This window comes from Pelmatolapia mariae, linkage group LG22, assembly GCF_036321145.2.
Source record: "Pelmatolapia mariae isolate MD_Pm_ZW linkage group LG22, Pm_UMD_F_2, whole genome shotgun sequence".
NCBI lineage: Eukaryota > Metazoa > Chordata > Actinopteri > Cichliformes > Cichlidae > Pelmatolapia > Pelmatolapia mariae.
Window position 1 is genome coordinate 4109142 of NC_086245.2, and position 22311 is coordinate 4131452.

Here is a 22311-nt window from a genome sequence, read left to right on the forward strand (position 1 = left end):
GTGTAATGAATGTTGAAACCCTTTGTTGAACCAGTCATGCCCAAAGTGTGGGCCATGGCCCCCTGATGGGCCATGAAGGCAGATAAAATTACTGTGAAATGTTTACGATTACATTTTTACATAAAGCAAACAATCAGAATTAAGAAAACTAAACTGTTAATGGAATTTAAGCAGCATGTCGTTCTTCATTTATCTGCTCTCGTTTGATCTACGAGAAGATTTTAAAGGTTTTAAAACGGAGTGATGGCTATCATGATTCAACATCAACAAGGTAATCAAGACATCAATACGAGTCTGTGAAAACACAAAGAAGGAAACGCTCAGTCTCAGCCCGGTGTGTCGATCAGAGATGTGATTTAAGGTTTCAGTCTTACATTTGAGAAGCGCTTTGATTCGGTGCCCTGGGAACGAGAACAGGATGAAGACATAATGTGGAAGTTTTTCTGCTTTTGCTTTTTTACTGAAATGTTTTTAAAAGCAGGTCGTGTAGTGAAGGACTCTTACAATGCTGCGTAAGTATATGTAAAGTGACTGAATAATTTGCCACAATTGGCAGAGAAACACAGCAAATTAAGCCCTGAAATCACGGATACGTAGTCCTACACTGACAGCTGCTGACAGCCCTCTATAATTCCCCCGTTTCTCAGTGTGACCACCTCCTTTATTATGTAGATGAAATGATGGAAATGAATATAATTTTTCATAAAGAGTCGAGTCAATCTTATTCCTATATCCCAGTCACCAAATTCCACCTCGCTCCTTCGCTTCTCGATAATTCGTGCAGTCAGTGTTTACCGAACTGCACCCCTGGTACTTTCAGCACCGTTTTCTACCCACTGACACCTTTTGTGGTGACCTGTGCAGCCAAAGTAAATTTGCGCTTCCCCTCGGCGGGCTTGTGCTGCTGTTTTCTAGTTGCCACATTAACATTGTTTTAAGGACATTAACCTACAAATCTACATGACTCTATTTAGTCTGCCTCTCCTTCAAGGAGCTTGGGACATGTTTGGCCAAATAACACAGCCATTACGTTGGAAACCAATATCTCCACTATAATTTGGGCAAGCCTTTTATTCTTCCCGTGAGCCTGCTCCGGGTTTCTGGCTCAGCCTTTGAAAACACCGCAGCATGAACCTGCACTGACAGCACACTCGAATCCTTCTGGCTGCTGTTTATTTCATAAACTCTGCAACAAAGCGCGCCGCGCGACGTGTGACGTACGGCCGAACAATGCAGAGCGATAAAGGAAACTGTCAGCGGCGCTCAGATGGGAGTTCGGGGTTAATCGTGTCCTTTTATTTGCCGATGTAAAGCCTGATTTAAAGCACGAACGCGCAGCTCGTCTCTGTGTTTTCGTGGCTGTGACAGAGGCTCGTCATGTGTGGGTTCGCTCTGTTTCCACAGAATTTCCTCCTTCAGTTTTAAATTATTGCGGTGATTAGTTTCTCCTCGTTATAATTAAAAACGCTCCACTTATGACCCACTCGCGTTAAATATGATTGTGCGCAATCACCTCAGTGGCATCTCAAAAAACCTGATTGACAGTTCTTGTTGGTGCTGAAGGACAAACGACTGATTTTTAGTCCAGTTTCTTTGTGTGGGCTGATCGCACTTTCACCTCTGGGATTTTTTTCATGTTCGCTTCACGTGTGGCTGCTCGTCACTGAGACACTGACACTAAAACACTTAGTTTCCTTTAACAGCTTCAGGCTGTTTTTAATAACAAGAAAATCTAAACCTTCAATAATCTTAGGCCCAGGACGGCATTTATGCTTTCCCTCCCATTCATTTCACATTTTTACTTCACTGTTAATTATTTTTACATTTTTTTTATTGTTTTATTCATCAATCTTGAACAGACGGCGTCATTATAGGACTGATCGTCACTACGTGACTCTAACGAGACAGGTGAAAGCAGCGACAGGTGCCCTGTCTTCAGGGCTACAGAGAAAACTATTCTAAAAAAATGTCTGCGTTGGTTTTTCTCAGATGTGAAGTGCAGATGAGAGTAACACTGAACACAGGTTTTAACTGTGGCTGCACCAAAGCGTCCCCAGCAGAGCTCTGTAGGCACTCCTTAAACTCCTAAAGCATCCGTGATTCCACATCAGTCGACACTCTCGCTGTTTAAAATGTTAAAATGTATTTCCTGGTATGTGTTCCCTCTAACGTGACGCTCTCGGTCCGACAGACTGAGGCAGCAGAGCGTGGCGGAGCTGAAGAACGGGGGACAGAACGGGGGCGTCCTCGGAGGAGTGCGGGAGGTGTTCGGGACCTGGCTGGAGGGCTCGAGGCGAGGGCGGGAGCTGCTCGTGGACAGAGAGAAGAAGATGGCGGAGGACGCGTCTGGGAGGCTGACCGGATAAACGGTGAGTTTGAGTTTCGTGGCGGCGTGTTTCGGTGTCAGCAGCTGTCCTTGGATCTGCGGGCCTCGCCGAGCCTGTGAGGTTCGTTTCATCGATGCTTTGTGTTTTATTTGTGCTCCTGCTCGCCGATCAGAGGATGCTGCTGAAATGCTCCCAAGTGATTTCTGAAATGTTTGAGTTCAGCGAGAGCAGATGGCCCGCTGAAAGGTGCATTCACGGCAGAAAGTATTTAGCGCGTGTTATAAGGGCAGCGTTTTTTAATTAAACCTGTAACTGAATTGCATTCACTGGCAATAAAAGTGCTATTTCTTAGTTAAATGATTAATCACTTATTTTAGAAAATGCCAGAAATGACAAATGACCTCCTTTCAAGCAATTAAATGAAGCATGAATCACATCTTTCAGTGGTGCATCTCTGATTTTGGCGATTCTTCTATAGTGAGAGAAGCACAAATTACCTACTGTGTGAGTGTAAAAGGTGGAATTTTTCCAGAAAACAAACTTTCGTTGACAAACGTGGAATGTTTTTCCACTTCTGCATTGTTTGCATCTTTGCTCTCCGGCAGTTTTCTTCTTCATGTTTTTCCCTGTACGTCGCTGCTGCCTCGAGGTCAGTGCAGTCCAGCGGCAGGATCTCCACCACAACAAACAAACCCGCACGGACACGAACATCCCTCGCAAATAGCTACACTTCTAGAAAAACATGTGCTTTTTTTGTGTTTTGTGTGTGTCTGTTGTTTGTGCTCGCTGAAGCCTTCCTGCGGCTCTCTTTAAAACACACTTCAGGTCTCACGTTCGCTCTCGCTGCTTCACTCTGCGCAGGGCCCTAATCTACAGAGTCGACCTCATTACATGAAATCAAACTCGACTGAGACCTTACATTCATCTGGATCAAAGTTTTACAATCAGAGGAGGCCAGATTTGCTTTAGTCTTAGCACAGTGATTCTGGGTCTCTGTTTAGTCACTTCCAGTTTTATTTTGAAACACTATTGAGCTTTATTCCCTCACCTGTGTCTAGTCACTTCCTGTTTTATTTTGAAACACTATTGAGCTTTATTCCCTCACCTGCATCTAGTCACTTCCTGTTTTATTTTGAAACACTATTGAGCTTTATTCCCTCACCTGCATCTAGTCACTTCCTGTTTTATTTTGAAACATCATTGAGTCTTACTCTCTTATCTGTTCCACCTCTCACTCTTACATCCCAGTCTTTGTTCCTGTTAAGGGGAGTTCGTCCTCCCCACCATCACCAAATGCTACTCAAAGGGCACCATCACATTTTTTCTTCACATTGGAAAAATAAATAAATATTATAACGCATTTATTTTACCATTTAAATCCCCTTGAGGTGTTTATTGTTGTGAACTGGCACATTTGAATAAACTGTCCCCGCCTCTCGGTTTCCTGCTGGGATTGGCTCCAGCCTCGCGGTGACCCGGAGCTGGCCGCGCGGCGAGGAAAATGGATGGATGGATTGAAGTGAATTGAATGTGTGGCTGCAGGTTTTACCACCTACAGACTGAACTGATTTAACTCAGCGAGGCCCTCATTGGTCCCCCGTGTCCCCCCTCCCCTCCTCTCCCCAGCCTGTCAGTGTTGAAGCCAACACCTCGATCCCAGGCAACAAACAAACCCACTCGAGCCAATCACCGTCTGTGTGTGTAGCTGTGTGAGTTTTGGCTACAACCGCTCAGCAACAAACACCAACTTCAGGAAAATTTAGGGAAAAAAACATTATTGGAGGCCCAAAAATAGCAACAGACCCCCCGGTGCGGTAAAGTTTGATAGATAAAAGGCTCCGCCTGGGGCAAAGTGTGATGACAGAGTGAGCCGGTTGTTCCCTCCTCTGTCTGTTCTGACAGAAGATTGAAAGTCTTAATGTTTCTACACGGCTTTCTGCTTATCAAAATAGAATCTGTTCAAATGATTTCCTCAAGACAAACGGCTGTAAACGAGGCAGACACTCCACTTCTTACGGTGTCACTTTTGAAAGACTGTCGCCACTTTCGGGTGCCTTCAAAATCAGCTCCTGACAGCTGGAATCAATAATCAATATGCAGCATTTTAAAAAACCAACAGTAAGTGTGGGAGTGGGAAATAAAACGCTTCCTGTCAGTGATATTTGAAAAAGGTTTCTGCTCCTTTTACCTGCCTCGGTTTAGTCCAAAAAAAGGCTTTATTTATCCCACAGGGGAAAAAAGCTGAGGTAAAGTGACTCGTGCTCATAATAATACAAAATCTGAAAAAGTAGTTCCTTCCCACATAAAAAAACCAGAGGAACACTGTTCACGCAAGGCGCCGGAGATAAATTACACCACAGCTTTGAAGACCAACTGCGCTACAGAAGCCACAAAGATCCAGAGCAGCGTAAAAAGTTATTTTTCCTTTCAGAAAACGCAGCGTACTCTCTGCTTTATGCTGTATTTGAATCAGACGCCCAGAAACTGAAACTCTGATCTCAGATGAATGAGAAACAGGTCGCAGCGCTCTGCTCGGCACTAATAAAGACCGATTCCGGTGAAAACACAAAAAAATAAAGCGTGACAGAGGAAAACCTCGATGCTGACCTCTACTGCATCAGACAGGAAGTTCTGACAAACCGACGCTTAAACGTCACGCTTCCTGCTCGACTTTGTGGTCGGTGCCCGACGATGTGGCGCTGAGGCACGGGCACTACCTGGTGTTTGGGTAACAAATATGAGGCGGTGTGTTCGCTTATTAATTATTAAACATTTCTAAAGAAGATGATGCATCGCGCACCGTAAACAGCGGAGTGAGTTTGGTCTCATTACTGGTGTTTGGCTTGGAAACAGTCACAGCTGAAGTTATAGCGTTACCTTCAACCTTTAGGCTTCTGTCACTATCACTGTATCTCAAGACGAGCCGCGTCAGTTTCTCTGCACATGGTTACTACAGTTTGCAGGCTAACGGCATGCTAACATGCTCAGAGGTTAAAATGCATGGGTTTAGCGTGCTAATTAGCACAAGACCCTGCAGCAGAGGCTGGAGTGTTTTGGGCCTTACCATCTCGATGTTCTGGAATCCAACACAACAACTGAAGGGGCCCTACGGACTTATCAATCACACACTAACACCTACCTTTCTTTGTTTGCAGTCAGAAGAACAATAGACTTGAAACTAGAAACTGAGACTGCAAACTCATCGGAAAGTGTTTACTGAGGTCACAGATCTGAGCCGGTTAAGTCGTGCTACACAAGTAAAGCAGGTTTAAAGCCTGTTGGCTTCATGATTCAGACACAGTGACTAAAATTCAGATGGAAGAAGTTATAAGGCTTTTCAGAAACTGGAAGTCTCACACGCTTTAGCATTCTGTTAAAAGCTTCTGTTCCAAAGTATAAACTTCATAAAATTCATGTTACTCAAAGTCTGGATGTAATGAAGAAGCAAAGAAGAAGAAGACTAAAAGAAGTTGATGATGACGAGACTAAAGCAGTCAAAGAAGATGAAAAACCAAATAAAAAAACAAACATTAACTACAGTAATATTTTCATCTTTCCCCCAACATCATACGGTTACAGCGGGTCTTCTGTACAGACATGACGTCTTACATCAGCTCAGGGTTCAGACTTCGCTATGGCATCCACAGAGTTTTGTCTTTGTCTCGTCCGGAGCCAGGAGTCGAGGTGCACTCTGATTGGTTACCTGAAAACGCGACACAGATTCTGCTCGCATGTGTTTGCTGGAGATGTTTGCTCCATCAGTCTGCTGCAGCTGCTCTCTCCACCCCTCTGCTCCAACCCTCACATCAGAACAGGTCGCTGTTTACAGAAATGAGATGTCCAACGTGATAAAACCCAAATTAAACTGTCCTTTTTCCTCAGTTCATTCACCAGCAGCCGCTGCAGAACAGTGAAACATGAAGAGTGTGGCTTCATCAGCGGCGCTGGGGGGTGGGGGTGGGGGGGTTTGGTGATTTGGACCATGAGCGGGATGATAAATTAACACGAGCAGCTATCTAAACCCTGGCACTTTGTGGCGGCGGCCGCAGACTCGCCCGCTCTGCCAGACGCTCGGCTCCGGCGCCAGTTATCGCTGGAGGCCGAGTTCTGCTCTCCAAATCAGTTTGGCGCACCGACGAGTGAGCGTGGCAGGTGAACGCTGGAATCCACCAAACGCAGCTGATGGAAAACCTGCTCCAGATAGAAGTCACACTCGAACTCTGGGAAATATGCGGCGCCGACTAAAACATGGCAACAGGAAACTGAATTTTCTCATTAAACCTCCAACAGGAGTCGATCGGCGTGCACCGACTGTAACAGCTTCATCGCAGAGGCCACGTTAAAAAGAGGGCTGCGCAACACCCCCCCCCTCCCCCGTTCTCAGGGCCGTAGCTAACCATAACACTGCTCCCCTCACCCCCACCCCCCATCCATCACATCCATCTCTTTTCGTACCCGCTGGTGTCTAAGCACAGACACACCTCCCTCTTCAAAGCCAGCCGCGAGACATCATCTCCCCGGCGTGTCCGGAGTCTCCTCCAGGTTGGACACGCTTGAACCTCCTCCCCTGGGAGACGTCCATGAGGCATCCTCGCCTCCACTGGCTCGCCTCCACGTGGAGGAGTGGCAGCTCCGCTCTGAGCCCAGCCTCCTTTCAGGTGAAGCTCGTTTTGGCCGCTTCCCTCCTCGGTCTCACTCCTGTGGTCAGGACCCAGAGCTCGTGGCCATATGCGAGGGCAGCTCAACCAGTAAAGACAGCTTCACCTTCACCACAGCCTCCATCAGTCTGCCAGTCGCCTGCTCCACTCCCCTCCACCTGGGACAGAAAACCAGGTGGTTTTCTGTCCAACCCAGAGTGGGCACTCCACTCTTTTCCATCAGAGAGCGTGGGCCAAACCTAAACAACGACAAACGATGACATCATCTGTTCATACGTAGAAGCTCTGTAGTCAGACACTCGGGACTCTGGGTTGTTCTCCACAAACTCCTGGAGGGAATTTCTCCACCTTTTCACTGCTGGTTGGTTTTTCTCCACCAGCTTGTGTCTAATTTTTACCTCTTTGATGCCGAGCAGGCCGTAACGTGAGTAACATAAAAACAGCTCAGCGTGTGGACGGAAAACCAAAACTTCAGGCTGAAAGACACTAAACTGCTCTCCAGAGTTAATAGAAAACAAGAGTGGGCTGCTAAACCACTCCGAATGACAGCTTTCGGATTAAACACAGTCATTTAATCCTTTGTTCAGATGAAAATATTGATTTGGTGCTGCTCTGAATAAACTATTAGAAGCATGTTTATACTCTGACAACAGACCACAAATCACAGCCAGTGAAAAACGGTCGATATCACAGCAACAAGGAAAAAAATCGCATTCTGTAATTAATCTAAAAGCAGAAATACAGACAGAAAAGCACAATTTAACACACACCAGTCAATAAAATCCAAATTTGAGACCTTGAGAGGAGAAACTGCAGCAGAAATAAACTCGAGCGTTTTCCCCCGGTGCTGGTCTGAGAGCGATCGTTCGGCTTAATCAAAGCCGGCCGCTCGTCAAAATAAAAAAGTCATTCAGGCGTTAAGCAAAACATACTAGAAATTAAACATACATTCCCGTTCTTATTCTGCTGTAACCGTAAGGCCGGTCTGTTGGAGAGGAGGCCAAGGTAAACGGTGGATGAAAGGGACAAATACCTGCTGAGAAAATGAAGAATGGGAGCGATGAAATGAAGCGAGACGCGTTCACAGGTCTCAAACATGGAGAGGAGCGAGGGCAGACTCAGTTAAATCGGCACTCGGGCTCCAAACATCGGCTCGTTTAAAGCTGCTTTCGCTCTCGCGCTCCCTCCTTTCCTATGTTTGGTTTTTACACATGAGGTTAGGGGTCAAAGGTCACATCAGCAGGATGATACTAATAAAGAGTGCTAAAGAGTGATGGCATCAACCAGATTATATTAGGGAGTCGTAACGACCGACGGAGCAAAAACAAATTTCTGCAGCAGCGCTAATTGATGTCCCCGGCTCATCTGTGTGTGTGTGTGTGTGCGTGTGCGTGTGTGTGTGTGTGCGCCCACCATCCATTGTCCTGTCTCACTAATCACAGCAGCTCCGGGCTTCATTTAATCAGTGGAGCGCGGCGTCCTGTAATAACTTATCAACAGTCGTACCTTATAGATGAAGCCTTAATTGCTGACATGCTGCAGAGCTGCTCCCTCGCTGTCATCATCATGATGCGAAACACCGAGCGGCGAGACGATCACAGTCACTCCCGGGTCGCCTTAATCTTAAAGAACATTCATTTATTTCCATTTTGTCATTTTTAATAAAGAAAAGGGTTTTTTTTTCTTTTCCAGTTAAAATTTCTTGATTTGAAGTTGCCTAATTACACAGAGCGGCGTCGAAGCCTAAGTTTGAGAGCGAGGCGACGCAGGGTGTTAAAGGCGATTCCACAGGTGTGTCTGCTGTGAGGCTGACGGGAGCTCGGGTCAGACGTGGCGTTTGCATGTGTAATCAGTCTGTGTGGAGGCTGTGATTGGCCTGAAGGATGAGGCTAACTCAGGACCACGGCTAAGAGTGAGTGAGCGTGTGGGTGGGGTCTGTGCTAGCTTCCAGTCTGAGGGGAAGAAGCTGTTTGTGAGTCTGTGGGAGTGAGACCTGATTGACCTGAGGCGGCGTCCAGAGGGCAGCAGGTCAAACAGGTGGTGGGCGGGATCAATGAGTTTTAGTCTCCAGCAGTTCTTGGTTAACGCGTCCGCGGTTTGTCAGCCTGAAGGCAGAGCGTCAGGTGAGGAGCCAGACCAGGAGCGTGTTTATCGGGGATTCTGACGTTCACTGTGATTTCTGCCACCATTGTGGGTTTAACAGTACGAGCCTAAAACACCTGAGAGAAGACGCTCGCTAGAGACGGTCTGATCTGTGGTGCTGGCAGGGACGCGCTGAACAAAAGCAGTTTTTCTGGACTGGCAGCAACACGTGAACACTCGGATACGTTTTCCCCGGTTTCACTGAAAGTTGGGGATCTGTGAGCGCTCAGAGGAACATCAGGCTGTCGTTTTTGAGCGGTCTTTGAAAGAGGCAGCTTCCTACAGCTAAACCAGTGACACTCACCAATTATTTCCCAAGCTAGTTATTAAAACAGAGACGCGTCTTTATTCAACAGTCACGGGTGTAAAATTCACTGGACTCAAAAAAGCTCCTCAGCTTTAACCAGCAACAGGAGACGAGTTTGAGACAGTCACAGTTCAACCTGCTTTAACATCTCTGCACTCGTCTATGTTCTCTCTGTGGAGAACATGTAGAGCGTGTGTCTCTGTAGATGTTTGTGTCTCATTTGTGTCTCGTTTGTTTCTTTGTAGCTGTGTCTCTGTAGCAGCTGTGCAGTACTCGTCTTAACGTCTGACTCTTTTTTTTGTGTCTTTGCAGTTGTTTGTTGTCTCTTTGTCGCTGCTGTGCATCAGTGAGCCTGTTCTAACCTGTGTTTTGTGGTTGTTTTTCATCTTTTTGTAGTCAGTTTGTGTCTTTTTAAGTAACTTTTAGGTGAAGCTCAGAGGGCCCTGGCTCTGGGCCTGACTCAGTAACACGCTGTTTGCGTATGTGAGGGTAATAAAGTTTTGTTGTGGCTTGTCAGCTGGTGTTTGTGATTAAACAGCTGATTGAGCAGCTGTTTGCAGCTGAAGAAGACATTCAGCATTTTTTCCTCTTTGACTCGAGACCTGATGGATTAATCTGTGTCGAGCTCAGAGGAGCTTAAACAGAAGCCGCAGCGATGTTCAGCGTTGTTTCAGTTTTTATTTAAAGTCTCCACAAACACACAGCGAGCACGCTGATCACACACACTGTGGGAACTCTGACTGCGTACGGTCCTGTGATGCAGCAGCTCGTAGCTCGACCTGAAGCGGTGGGTCAGTCTCTCACAGCACGGCGGGGACTCTTCTTCACAGCGTTGCTTCAGTTTATTGAGGTTTCATGTATGCACAGCTCTGTGAAGGTCCAGCCTCTCGGTCAGGCTGACATCTGCACTTTGCAGCACCTTTTGTGTGATCCAGGTTAGCCCAGGCTTTATCTGTGGGTCACACGGCCTCATGTTTGACTCTAGAACACTTTGGAGAGGACCTCACGGTCCACTCGGTGACTGTGAGGTGCTCAAATCATCAGCCGCCCACCACCGTGCTGACAGCTGGTGAAGAGGCTTTCTCCTGGCAACGAGCCATAGCTATTCAGTCCTTTCATATCTGTAATGTCATGAACTTTAACCTTTAAGCTGCTAACTGAGGCCTGTAGAGTGACCGCAGGGTGAATTTGCTGGGACGTCCACCCAGGTGAAGACTGCGACACCTGAATGTCCCAGACCTGCAGACTGAAACAGTTTGTAGAGAGCAGCTCAGACCTGCTGATGATCAGTCACTCGATACTGTTTGATGAGCAGCAGCTGGCCCCGCCTGACAGGCTGGAGTTTACCCACAGGTCACCTGCTGTTTACGAGCCGCTCTCTGTCCCACGAAATAAAACTGTGTTTGTAATCACAGCGACCGCCGGCCTCGTTTAATCTTCGGCACAGTTTTCCTCTTACGCAGATTAAGCGAGCGCGCCGCGGCCGCTCAAGTCTGCCGCCGTTCTCCCACAGCGTGTCCCAGTTCCCGGCGGCACCGGGCGGCCTGGAACGCCGACTCGGGATCAACGATTGCTTTTTAATCCCCCCGCGCTCGCTCGCTGCTCTCTGCCTCTTTTTGTTTGGCTTTGTTTTCATTTTTTGCCGAGAATCATCCGAGTTCTTGTGACACTGACATTTGTGCCGCCGAACATTTGACAGATTTTAATGTGTTTTTTACCCTCCTCCCCCCTCCTCTCCTCTGTCCGTTTCAGGTGTGAATAAGATTCGCCTCCATCGCCTCCGCCACCGCCGCTGCTGCTGGAAACATAGAAGAGGAGAGAACATGAAGAACGGAGCAACAAAAGAAGAGTTTCTCAATGATCTAATTTTTTTTCCCTGTTCTTACGTTTTCAGATTTTTTTGTTTTTTGTTTTTAATCTCTTGATTGTCGCATCCCAGCTCACGCACAACATCCTCCTCCGTCACGCCGTCAGCGACCTGGAGCGACCGCGGTGTAGATGTGACGCTCGCACACAAAAGCACGAGTTTGAACACGACAGAGCCGCCGCTGCGCTTTACTGTGGGCTGCACCCAAATTGAAATCTGAAGAGCGCGAGGAGAAATCCAGGGTCACGATCTGTGAAGATAATTGAAACCCCCCCACCCCACACACCCCACCTTTACAGTGGATTTCAAACTGCTGCTTTCAGTTTTACAATAGTATTATAACACAACACCGTCGCACAGGCGTCCTCCAGAGTCCCGTAAACAGAGTCTGCAGGAGTGACACGGACCCTTTAAATGTGTTTTGTCTTCAGGGGGACAAAATTTAAACATTCCCTCAAAGAAGTGAAGTGGATCACTTCCACTCCCCCCGAGAATAAATCCACAAACGAGCCGGAAAACAAAGCAAGTTTAAGTGAACCGCAACAACAAACATGCCTGAAAAAAAACCTCCTGTCCCTTTAAACCAAACCTCAGTAGGATTCGTTTATTAATTCCTCAGCGCACGCTTCGGGTGAATTAAACGAACAATTAGTATTTCACTCGTGCAACATATCAGGATTTATTCCAGTCGCTCTTCGTCCTTGTCACAGCCGTCCGTCTGCATCATTATGCAACTCTTTATTTTTCCACCTAAGTCGGAGGAAGAATGTTTTATTCAGAGTGTTTTCTCTTTTTTTAAATGATTGTTAAACGTATTTATTGAATTGCTGAGCTGCAGCTGGAGCCTTTAACTGCCAGTTTTCAGCCTTTACGTTCGCTCAGCGCTGCATTGTGAGACGAGCGAGTCCTTCAGCGCCACAGAAACTTTCTATATTTACTTCCTTTTGTTGTTTTTCCACTGGAGTGTGGAGTTGTCAGCAGCGCCGTATTAAAAGCTGCTTTGGTCGGCGTGACGGCGCACGAGGCTTTGTTCACGCGCAAGTGGACGAGTTTATTCATGTTTTCCATTTTCCTCAGATTGGTTGGTGCGTGAGAAACGATTCGCCGGCTAAAGGAACGCTACATGATTCAGTCTGAGTGCCGAGGAAATTTTTTTATCCAATGTTAGAAATTAAAAGAAAACATTTCTCTGTTAATCGAGCTCCAACATACCAGTTAAATTTATAAAAGTTAGACTTCAGTGGATCCTTCTCATTTCACGTTTTCATTAACAACACCTCTGAAATATGTTCGTGAGTTTAAGCTTGAGGAACTTTTTTGTCCAATCAAATGGCCTGTTACTTCTCTTCCTCCTGGCTTTAGGTGAATCACCTCTGTTACAAACTATAAAGACTTTAGTTTTCATTGTTGGACTCCTCCCCTTTAAGGGAAAGTTCTCCTGATTGGCTGCTCCTTATAGCAGGAAATTAGTAAGGTGGGCAGGATTGTCTCCTTTCTATGACATCACACAGACCCAAGGGTAGAAAAACCTGTTCAGTGTTATTCATATAGCACCAACCGTCCCCTTGTAAAGACCTACAATACTACAGAGAAACCCCAACAATCAGACGACCCCCTGTGAGCAAGCACTCTGGCAACAGCGGGAAGGAAAAACTTCCTTTTAGCAGGAAGAAACCTCCAGCAGAACCAGGCTCAGGGAGGGGCGGGGCCATCTGTAGCGTCACAAACGCCGTATTTTACGGAGTTAAAGGCGGGACTGACGGACGTGGCCGAGGCGGTGTTGTGTGTGACCCGTGTTGCCGTGGAGACGAACCGGAGCACTGAATGTGTGCCTGCAGCAGCAGTACAGACCAACAGGGTGGATTTAAAACAAACAAACAAACAAGAAAAAAAACGAACAAAAACGCCGAGTGCCAAAGCTGGGATCTGCTGCATTCTCACTACACTTTCAAAAAATAAGGGTTCTTCTTCGTGTCGTTGTAAATAGGATATATATGTTTGTTTGTTTGTTTGTTTGTTTTTCCTGTATTGCTACAGATTTGTAAAATTTTGCGGGAAAAATTTTGTTACATTTTGTAAAATGGGAGCAACTCGTCCCCCCAAAACCCTCCTGGTTTTCTTTTTCCTTAAACAAAAAAACCCTCTCTCGGCTTTTTTTTTTTTTTTTTTGGTTTATTTTTGTTGGACTTTTAAAAAAAAATCTAGTGCCAGCAGTGTGTGCGTGAACAGTTTTCCTTTTTTTGTTCTTGGTGGGGTTTTTTTTGCTCTTTCTTTTCCCATCTCTCTCTCTCCTCTTTTTGTACTGAACCAGAGTGGAACCACTACAAAAAAAGGAAAAACACAGAAAAGAAAAAAAAAAAAAAGACGGACCAGTTGGCAATACTTCAGTCACTTCTTCATCTCACCGGCACTGGACTTCCGCCCGCCACTTTCCCGCTGAGAGGAGAGGAGAGGTGGGAGGGAGAGGAGGGAGGAAGAGGGGGGACTTCGCTTCACATCAAATCAGTTTTAAAAAACAAAACGGAGAAAAAAAAGCACCTTTGGACCTTTTTCCTTTTTTTTACTGTGCTGAAGTGAAGTCAAGTGCTATTATTATTATTATATTATTATTATTATTATTGTAGCCACTCTGTCTGGAACCCTTTTTTGAAGAAAAGCAAAGGAAAAAAAACAAAAAGAAACTTAAGCCAATCTGCACTTCTCGTTCCGACGAACATGCTTGTATGACCAAGTGACTGTCGTGGATCTTTGTTTTCAAACCCGATAAGGAACAAACTGAGTATAAAAACAAAACAAAGAAACAGTCGAGAGACTTGAAACGGTGGCAAACGCAGAAGGATTCAACGGTAACGATCACGCAACTTACAAACTCGACAGTAAAAACCTGCAATCAAGACTCACGCTGCCTGAATCATACTTTGATCTTTCTCTCTGTTTCTATCCCTCCTTTTCTTCGTCTCTCTCGTCTCTCCTCGCTTTCTTTCATTTTTCACTGTTTTCCTTCGTTTTTCTCTCCCTCTCTCTCTCTTTGTCGTCCTGCACACCATCATACACACCTGTAATAAACAAAAACAGACAAAAAAAAGATAAATAGCCTTTTATTCGATACATTACTACATGTTGGCTTGGTAGGATTAGTTGAAACTAGTTCCATTCCTACAAAAAAGAATAATAGTAAAAAACAAAATATGAGCTTCTTTATGTATTGCTTCTGCCGCTGTAGTGTCCTGGTCAGATTTAAAGATGATAAGACTACATATATCTGAAATACTGTATTTACAAATGCATACCAGGGCTGGCCTCAACGACACGACGGCAGGGGGAGGTTTCCGACTCCGTCCGCGGGGCGGCCGGTCGAGCGGGCGGGGGTTTGCCGCGTAGCTCCGACCGCTCGTCCGAGGTGGTTAAAATGCTTCTTTGTTTGCTCGAAGTCTTCGCAGTTCTTTAAACTTGTAGCGTTCAGCATCACTGAAGCTCTCGCCGCACAGCTGCAGGGCCTAACAGGAGTGCTGGCAGCGCGGCGGAGAGCGCCTCCTGGTGGACGCTCAGCCTTAGCACGCTTCCAAGAGAGTTTTATTTTTGCAAGTGTATAGTTTTAATTGAATATTTTTCTGATGAATGATTGAATGTAATTGCTTTGGGGAGGAAAGTGGGTTTACTGTCTGAATGTTGAAAGAGGAGGGAACCGAGCACACTGGCACCAAAGCAAAGGCGGTCCTGCAGAAGTTAAACATGATCGTGTGGGAACTAAATTTGCTCGAACGCTGCTTAAAAAACAGAAGGCTTCCGCTAGCCCAGACCGGTGCCTCGAGCAAACCTTTGGCCTCAGTGACGTTTGACACGCCACAAGTTCTACTGTAGTCTACTTTCAACTCTATTAAGCTTTTTTATTTTGTTGATTAAAATATTTTTGGCCAACTTTTCCACATAAATTTGCACTTTTTACCTTCAAAGGGACGAAGAGCGATCTTGTCCCGCTTTTATGTGAATGTGTAAAATGCTAAAACCAAGGATGAAAATAGCCGTTAGCTAAATCACAAACTTGTGCTAATTACAATTGTTAATTTAAAAATCTAAATGTAGTTCACTACGAGTACCAAAGTACCAGGATGGAGTCGCTTGTAATGGAAATCAGGACCACCAGTTGATTTTTAGCCAATAAGAGAAGGCTACATCAGCGATACTGGTGATGTCATTCTGGCTTGCTAATAGCAGCAACTTTAATTTTGCTTCAGCTAGCACAACAATCATGGTTCACTTTTGCAGTTTGATTTATAAAAAATCCCCGATAAAAAATTAAAGCACTTCTAAAATAAGCCTTAAAAAGCCTTTGAAGCTAACTGACGGCTTGTAGGTTAGCAGTCTTAAAGAGGTTTGTCTCAAATTTATGCTTGTTTATTTTTAGCACACGCTGACGAGCGGAGGTGTGCAGCACCCAGGTGGCTTGTAAATGTACGTAATCGACAATCGCGATTAAATGTTGCAATCGTCGTTTCCTGTGAGCGTAAACTTGGGGAAAACTGCCCCGGTCACAACGAGGGGACGAAGAAACCACACGAAGCGGCGCACAGTGCGACCGGTGTGCTCCGTCCTTCCTTCGTTTAAACTGGCTCCGTTGTATCGTGGCGAGTGCCTGGTTTCCTCAAAAAAGCTTTTTATGCAGCAACAGTCAAGTTTTGAAGAGCAGCGAGGTTCAGATGTTTGCGGGGTGGGGGGACGACGTGGAGGCTGAACACCTTTACCTTCCCTGAAGTTCGCTCTGATGATGGCTCTGTTGTTTTTTGTTTCAAGCACAAAAGTTAAAGAGCAATGCAGTCTTCTGGTTTTCTTTGATATATTTCCATCAAGTCTCTGAAATATTGATATTGCATCAGAGTTTCAGAACTAGATTTTCTGAACTAGACTCTGGACTTTGAGCACGTCATTCCTGCTATCAGAGCAAATCTGCGCTCTGATCCAGACTCCGTTGTCGAGCAAACTTCAAGGGTGTTTATCCGTCCTCAGTCTCCAGCTGTCCTCAGTTTTGAAATTCAAGTCGTTGCTTGGATATTTTGTCAGAAGTGTCACATGTGAACCAAGAATGAAAAAGTAGAAAATAGGCTGTAGAAAGCTGATATCTTCTTCATTTGACTGCTTTTTTAGCTCACTTCAGAAGCTCAGCGAAGGAATTTTAAGACGCGAGACAATCAAGACGTGACTTCTGCAAAAGTATTTTAGTTTTAGAGAAACCTTCCGCTGTTCGACAAGTTGAATCAGATCCAGCTTCTGGAAGTTTTGCGTATGCAAATCATCAAACTCACTGCATTCTTTCAAGCTGTGTTTTTAAATCTTGGTTCACGTGTGAAAAGAAGTCAAATGAAGGGATAAGTGCTCAAACGCTCCAGCAAAAAAATGCACAAAAACATTTAATCAACCGAAAAAAAAAGACTTTACGAAGCCAAGCATCACTTTTGGGAAAACCAGGTGCTCTGATTGTGTTTTTAAGGGGAGTTGAGGCCAGCCCTGCTTCATAACTGAGGTTCTGCTTCTTCTACTACTGCTACTATCAAACAACAACCCTGGGCACAAAAACAGGCCTGAACACTTTCAAATCCTCCAGCACTCGAGGCGCGTTCGATTTTTAACTTCACATACCAGCATCTTTGAACCCAAACTGATTTGGAGCACCAGCTTGTTTTTGTTTCGTCCTCGACGCCACAAAGGCGCTTCCCTTCCCGGCCCAAAAGCGAGCTCGTCCTGACTCAGCTGGGTCCGCGGGCTGGCGGCGTCTCTGGGGTCCGTCGGGTTAAAAGAAAATAAGAGCCATGAATATTTGTTTTTGCGTTGTTTGAAAAGCATTCGAGCTCTGTTTCTGTCGCCCAGGCCAGCAAAACAACCTGTTGATGTCTGCTGTATTTCAATAAAACACAGCCTTTTTCAAAGGGTACACCCTGTTCTCACTGTGTCTGTGTGATGTGGTCTGAATGCAGCGAACAGCGGCGCACGTGCATCATATGGACGCTGCATTCTGCTCTGACTCACCTGATTGTGAAATCCTGACAGCTTTAAAACAAAACAGAGGGAGAAATGGTCTGCAGCCACTTCAGAGAAGGGCCGATGGCGTGGAAAAGCTCCAGCCTTTCACATAATCTCTGGTGTTTGCACACACACACACGTACTCACACGTACACAAACACACACACACACACACACACACGTACTCACACGTACACAAACACACACACACACAAAGTCCTTTTATTTCAGCTTCACAGGCAACATCAGCACCCTGCCAAGTGTCCAAAAAACACTATTTATTAGTTCTGATCATTAGGGCCGCTTGATTATGGCTGAAAATCAAGATTATTTTGTACAACAAATTAATATAATTACGCCTGAGTCACATGGCACGCCCCTGGTAACCTCTGGTTGCTAGGTAAAAATGTGCATTACTGGACCGGTTGGTGAGTGGTTGCTGGAGGTTGCACCATGATTGGCGTCGTCGTCGCTAACAGGTTGGCTGTGGACGAGTGCAAACGCTCACGAGCCGCAGTGACGAGACCAGAAAACATTTGCATGCAAACTTAAACCTGCGCCTTTTAAAATTAGTTCATCACAGCGTGAGGCACGACTCTTACTTTGAAGGCCGGTCTGCGTTTCCGGTTTGTGTCGCACTTTTGTTTGCAGATGAGTCGATGTCTTCGGTGCAAACTACGCACAACTGTGGATATCTGTGAGCAACCAAAACGATGCCTGACTCCACCCGCCAACCTCCAGCAACTATTCCCCAACTAGTTGCAGAATACACTCTTTTCCATATTTTACCATCGTTACTGGTGATTGCTAGATGGTTGCCTGCGACTGTGAAGCCTTACTTACTTTTTAAAATGTATCTTTAATCGAGGAATTTGTTGAACTTTGAATTGAACCTGTCTTCAGTGGTGAGCTAGCGGTAGGGCCTAGCTCCACGACTGAACAGAAGCTGCAGTTCCTCTAGTGGCCACTTGAGGCTGGCACTAAAAGTCAGTGCTCACAGTTTCAAACTGTCCTAAAAGGAAGCGCTCAGGCTTGCTGGTAAGCAGCTGTCTTATTCTGCCTTTGCTAGGCCTCAGTAACAGTGCTGAGCATGGATGCATACACACAATGGATTTAACTCCATCTAGTTTAGTATTTGCAGAAATGACTTTTTTATAAGGTGTTGTTTATAATGTTTTGGGTTTTTAAATCAAAATAAGCTACTTTGATATACATAATGAAACTGTGTGACAGTCTCTCGTCTTTCAGCAGGTTTTAGGAGACACGCTGGCTCTAAGTTCCCCGTATACCTTTGTCTCAGTCGGCCTACGCATGCTGACAGAACGGTTTTTCTCTGATTTATTTTCAATTTTTTGGTAATAAAAGTAACAAAAATACATATTTACCTCTATAATTTTATAAACAAAAACACAGTGTAATGTAAAAGGTGGGCTGATGTGTTAAAATGATGCTCGGGGGTTACCGAGGGGCCCAAAGTGTCCATCGAACCACCAGCAGTCTGAACCAAAAAGACTTTTATATACTGCATGAGTAATTTTAAGTCTTCTACAGGAAACAAAAAGTCCAGCGTAAGTAATTTTAAGTGTTGTGTAATTTTATGATCATTTTGTGGAAAAACAAACGATATTAAATTAAATTTACTTCCAGTATGATGATTTTGTTTCCAGTAAAAACCAGACTTACCTTTTATTCTGGTGTTTACCTGTGTGTGTAGGTAAACATAATCACATTATAAGTTCAAATAAAAAACTCCCGTTCAATTACAGAGGAATTACGTCCTTACCTGCGGTCGAATCATGAAGCGTTACCGAATCCTGATCTGGTGAAGTCACGTGACCGCTCTGTGCGGATGGAGGAAAACGGTTTGAGCAGAGAAATGTCGGCGGCCTTGAAACGGTCGAGGCCTGATGCAGGGAGGCGTCTCCCGCCTGCTTAGCATTTCCACCGCGCTCATTGTGGATGTTCTCCACGTCGCAGAGCCCATCCCAGGCAAGCTGTAATATCTGGTCGGTATTCTCAAAGGATATCACGGCGCTGGTGTTAATTTAAGATAAGCTCTGCCTTTGGAATCACAATGAGAATGAAGGGGGCTGTAAAAATAAAAATTAAACCTGAATAAGAATAAAGGTGAGGAATCACATTTCGGCCTGATAGCGGCGCGCGGCGGATTGAAAGCTGCCGTGGCCTCGGAGCGCTCGCCGTGTCGAAGTGTGTAGCTCCTCTAATGAAGTGTGCAGTTTGTGTGCCTAAATATTCATACCGTGCTGTGAGTGTTTGGCTTTCCAGCTCGTTTTTTTCAGCAGATAAATCGAAGAGACGAACATTTCTACAGAAAAGACTTTTTTGTGTCTGATGCTGCGTTTAGGCCCCGTGGGAAACCGCTTAAATATGAAGTCTCTACTTGAAACACTGGTGTTACCGGCTTCCCAGCAGTAAATACGGCTTGAAAATCAAACCTCGATAAAAATTATTGTATCGCTTCACGCAAAAGAACGATTGTTATCATATATACTGTTTATTGTATGTTAGTATTAAAGTGTCACAGGTGAGTGGTGTGTCAGATTAGAGGCGGCAATGAGCACAGGACTCGGCATCATAAACCATCTCTGAGCCCATGAAAGGCTCGTTTCTCTGCTGCGCCTCATTCGCTGAAACGACTGAAGCGTGCTGCTGCTGCGGTTTAGCAGACGCTTCCTCGGTATTAACTTTTTGCACTTGTGCAGATGAGCTAAAGTATGTCCTCATTATAAACATAAAACAAACACACGCTGTTACGTCTCTTTGGAATATATTTTCTCTGTTATGTAAATTTTTGTTGCTGGGGAAAATGTTACACACAGTACAGCACGAACTGGAGAATTCATCTCACATGACTCATGAACCGCCTCAAGGTTTTCGATCACTGCAAAACGTCTTCCTGTCAGCTTTATTTGCATACCACCACTTCACACAACGGTCACCTCAAGGTGGTTGGATGCAGATCTGACAGCATTGGGCAGAAATCCCAGCAGTCAGGTGATTCCTGACTGGTAACAGTGGGGAGGAAGAACTCCTTTTTAACTGGAGGAAACCTTCAGCAGAACCAGGCTCTGCGACCGGATCGAGGGTGAATGAGAAGAATGAAGGCTATAAGGAGACGCCGTATAAACAGTGCATCATGGGAAAGCCCCAGCACCCTGGTCCTGTAAGAGGGAGGATTCAGGGTCACCTGGTCCAGCCCTAACTATATGCTTTAGCAAAAAGGAAAGTTTGAAGCCTAATCTTAAAAGTAGAGATAGTGTCTGTCTCCTGAATCCAAACTGGAAGCTGGTTCCACAGAAGAGGGGCCTGAAAACTGAAGGCTCTCCCTCCCATTCTACTTTTAAATACTCTAGGAACAACAAGTAAGCCTGCAGTGTGAGAGCGAAGTGCTCTAATAGGGTGATATGGTACTACAAGGTCATTAAGATAAGATGGGGCCTGATTATTTAAGACCTTGTATGTGAGGAGCAGGATTTTGAATTCTGGATTTAACAGGAAGCCAATGAAGGGAAGTCAATACAGGAGAAATCTGCTCTCTCTTTCTATTTCCTATTGAAAGGCTGATGAGGAATTATGCAAGTAAGGAATTCTCCTCTGTGTTCTGTGTTTGCTGCACATCACTCTGAGACAGGAAGTTACTGATTCTGACGACCAGATGAACAAAAGCAGTTGTACGTGTTTGTTTAACGTGTGATTTTAGGAAATATCCGGGTCATAAATGACCTCACAGAGTCCTCACACTCTGATAGCCGCCCATTCCAAGTATCTGGCTATCTGGAGGGTTTTAAGCAAAAACTTTACTTTAGTCTGAGTGAACATGAATGCATTTAAACAGGAGTCAGAGGTGTGCTCTTTAACATCCACAGAGTCACTGGCGACTCATTAAGGGTGGCTTTTGTTTCAGCCACAGGCTAAAGAGGAAAATATTCAGAAATGAGATGTTTCTGTCAAAGCAGAGGTGCTACATCCAGAGGAACCGTCGAGGTGGGTCAGGCGCCAGGCATGTCTCCTGGGAAGAAGTGCTCTGGGCACGTCCTGCCAGGAGGTGGCCCCCGGGTCAGGCCCAGGAAACGCCAGAGAAAGTCCTACGTGCGAATACGGCAGAGTCCTCACAGAAGGGCTGGAGGAGGTGATGGAGGTCTGGGTATCTCTGCTTCAACTGCTGCAGCTACAACCTGACCTGGATGGGAAGAAGATGGATGAAGGAGTGAATGACAGCCGAGCCTGACCCCTGACCCTGACTCTGATGGTGGTGTGGTGTTGTGGATCTGTGTTCAGGTTTATCAGCAACTGTTAGAGAAATGAAATATTCAACAAGATATCTTTAAAAAGTGACTAAAGTAAAATATTAAAGTCTCAAAATAGAGGTGTGAAGAATGATGTGGGTTAGTTTCCATTCAGATTTTATTTTTTATTCTGTCTTTACACCTGCAGCTCACAGGTAAGGTGGGCTGCTCGAGCTAACCCCCCCGCCACGAAACCTGCCGAGGGAGCGTGGACTCCAGAGGCCTCGCTTCCTTCAGCTTCCCCAACGAGGCCGCTCAGCAGCCGGGTGTGATTTTACTCTGCAGCTCCCAGGTGTGATTGAGTGTAAGTGTGTGAATGTGAATCGAGGTGTTGTTGAGAAACAGAACACAGGCTCGGAAAAGCTTCCCCGCATGAATTTAAAAAAACCAAAGAGCGGACGGAAAAGCTCCGGCGAGGTCTCCTGTGAGAAGTCTCTGTCTACATTCGCCAGCTAAACTCCAGGGATTTAAAGCGGCTCGTGTATCTTTTAAAATGTTCCAGCGCTGCCCCAGCTGTGCCGCGATGTACAGTGAGCATCACATGTCTGAGTCCTGAAATCCTGCACTCGAAATCAAAAGTGAGTTGGCACCTCACTGGCCAGGAAAACCAAGGCTGTTTGGGGTGAACGCCGTTACGTAACGCGCCCGTCTTCGCTGGCCGTTCTGAGACCCGGACGCACACACAACA

The 22311-nt window shown here is 45.6% G+C and overlaps 1 protein-coding gene across 6 annotated transcripts in view; it reads left to right on the forward strand.

Moving 5' to 3' along the window:
- LOC134619735 (zinc fingers and homeoboxes protein 2-like) overlaps window positions 1-17236 on the forward strand; it is a 128953-nt gene extending 111717 nt beyond the window's left edge. For all 6 annotated transcript variants that reach the window (XM_063465566.1, XM_063465565.1, XM_063465567.1 and 3 more), the window contains 2 exons: window positions 2192-2369; window positions 11187-17236. In XM_063465566.1, the coding sequence (XP_063321636.1) occupies window positions 2192-2366 (175 nt within the window). In that variant the 3' untranslated portion in view covers window positions 2367-2369; window positions 11187-17236. The remainder of the gene's footprint in view (window positions 1-2191; window positions 2370-11186) is intronic.
- The last annotated feature ends 5075 nt before the right edge of the window (window positions 17237-22311 follow it).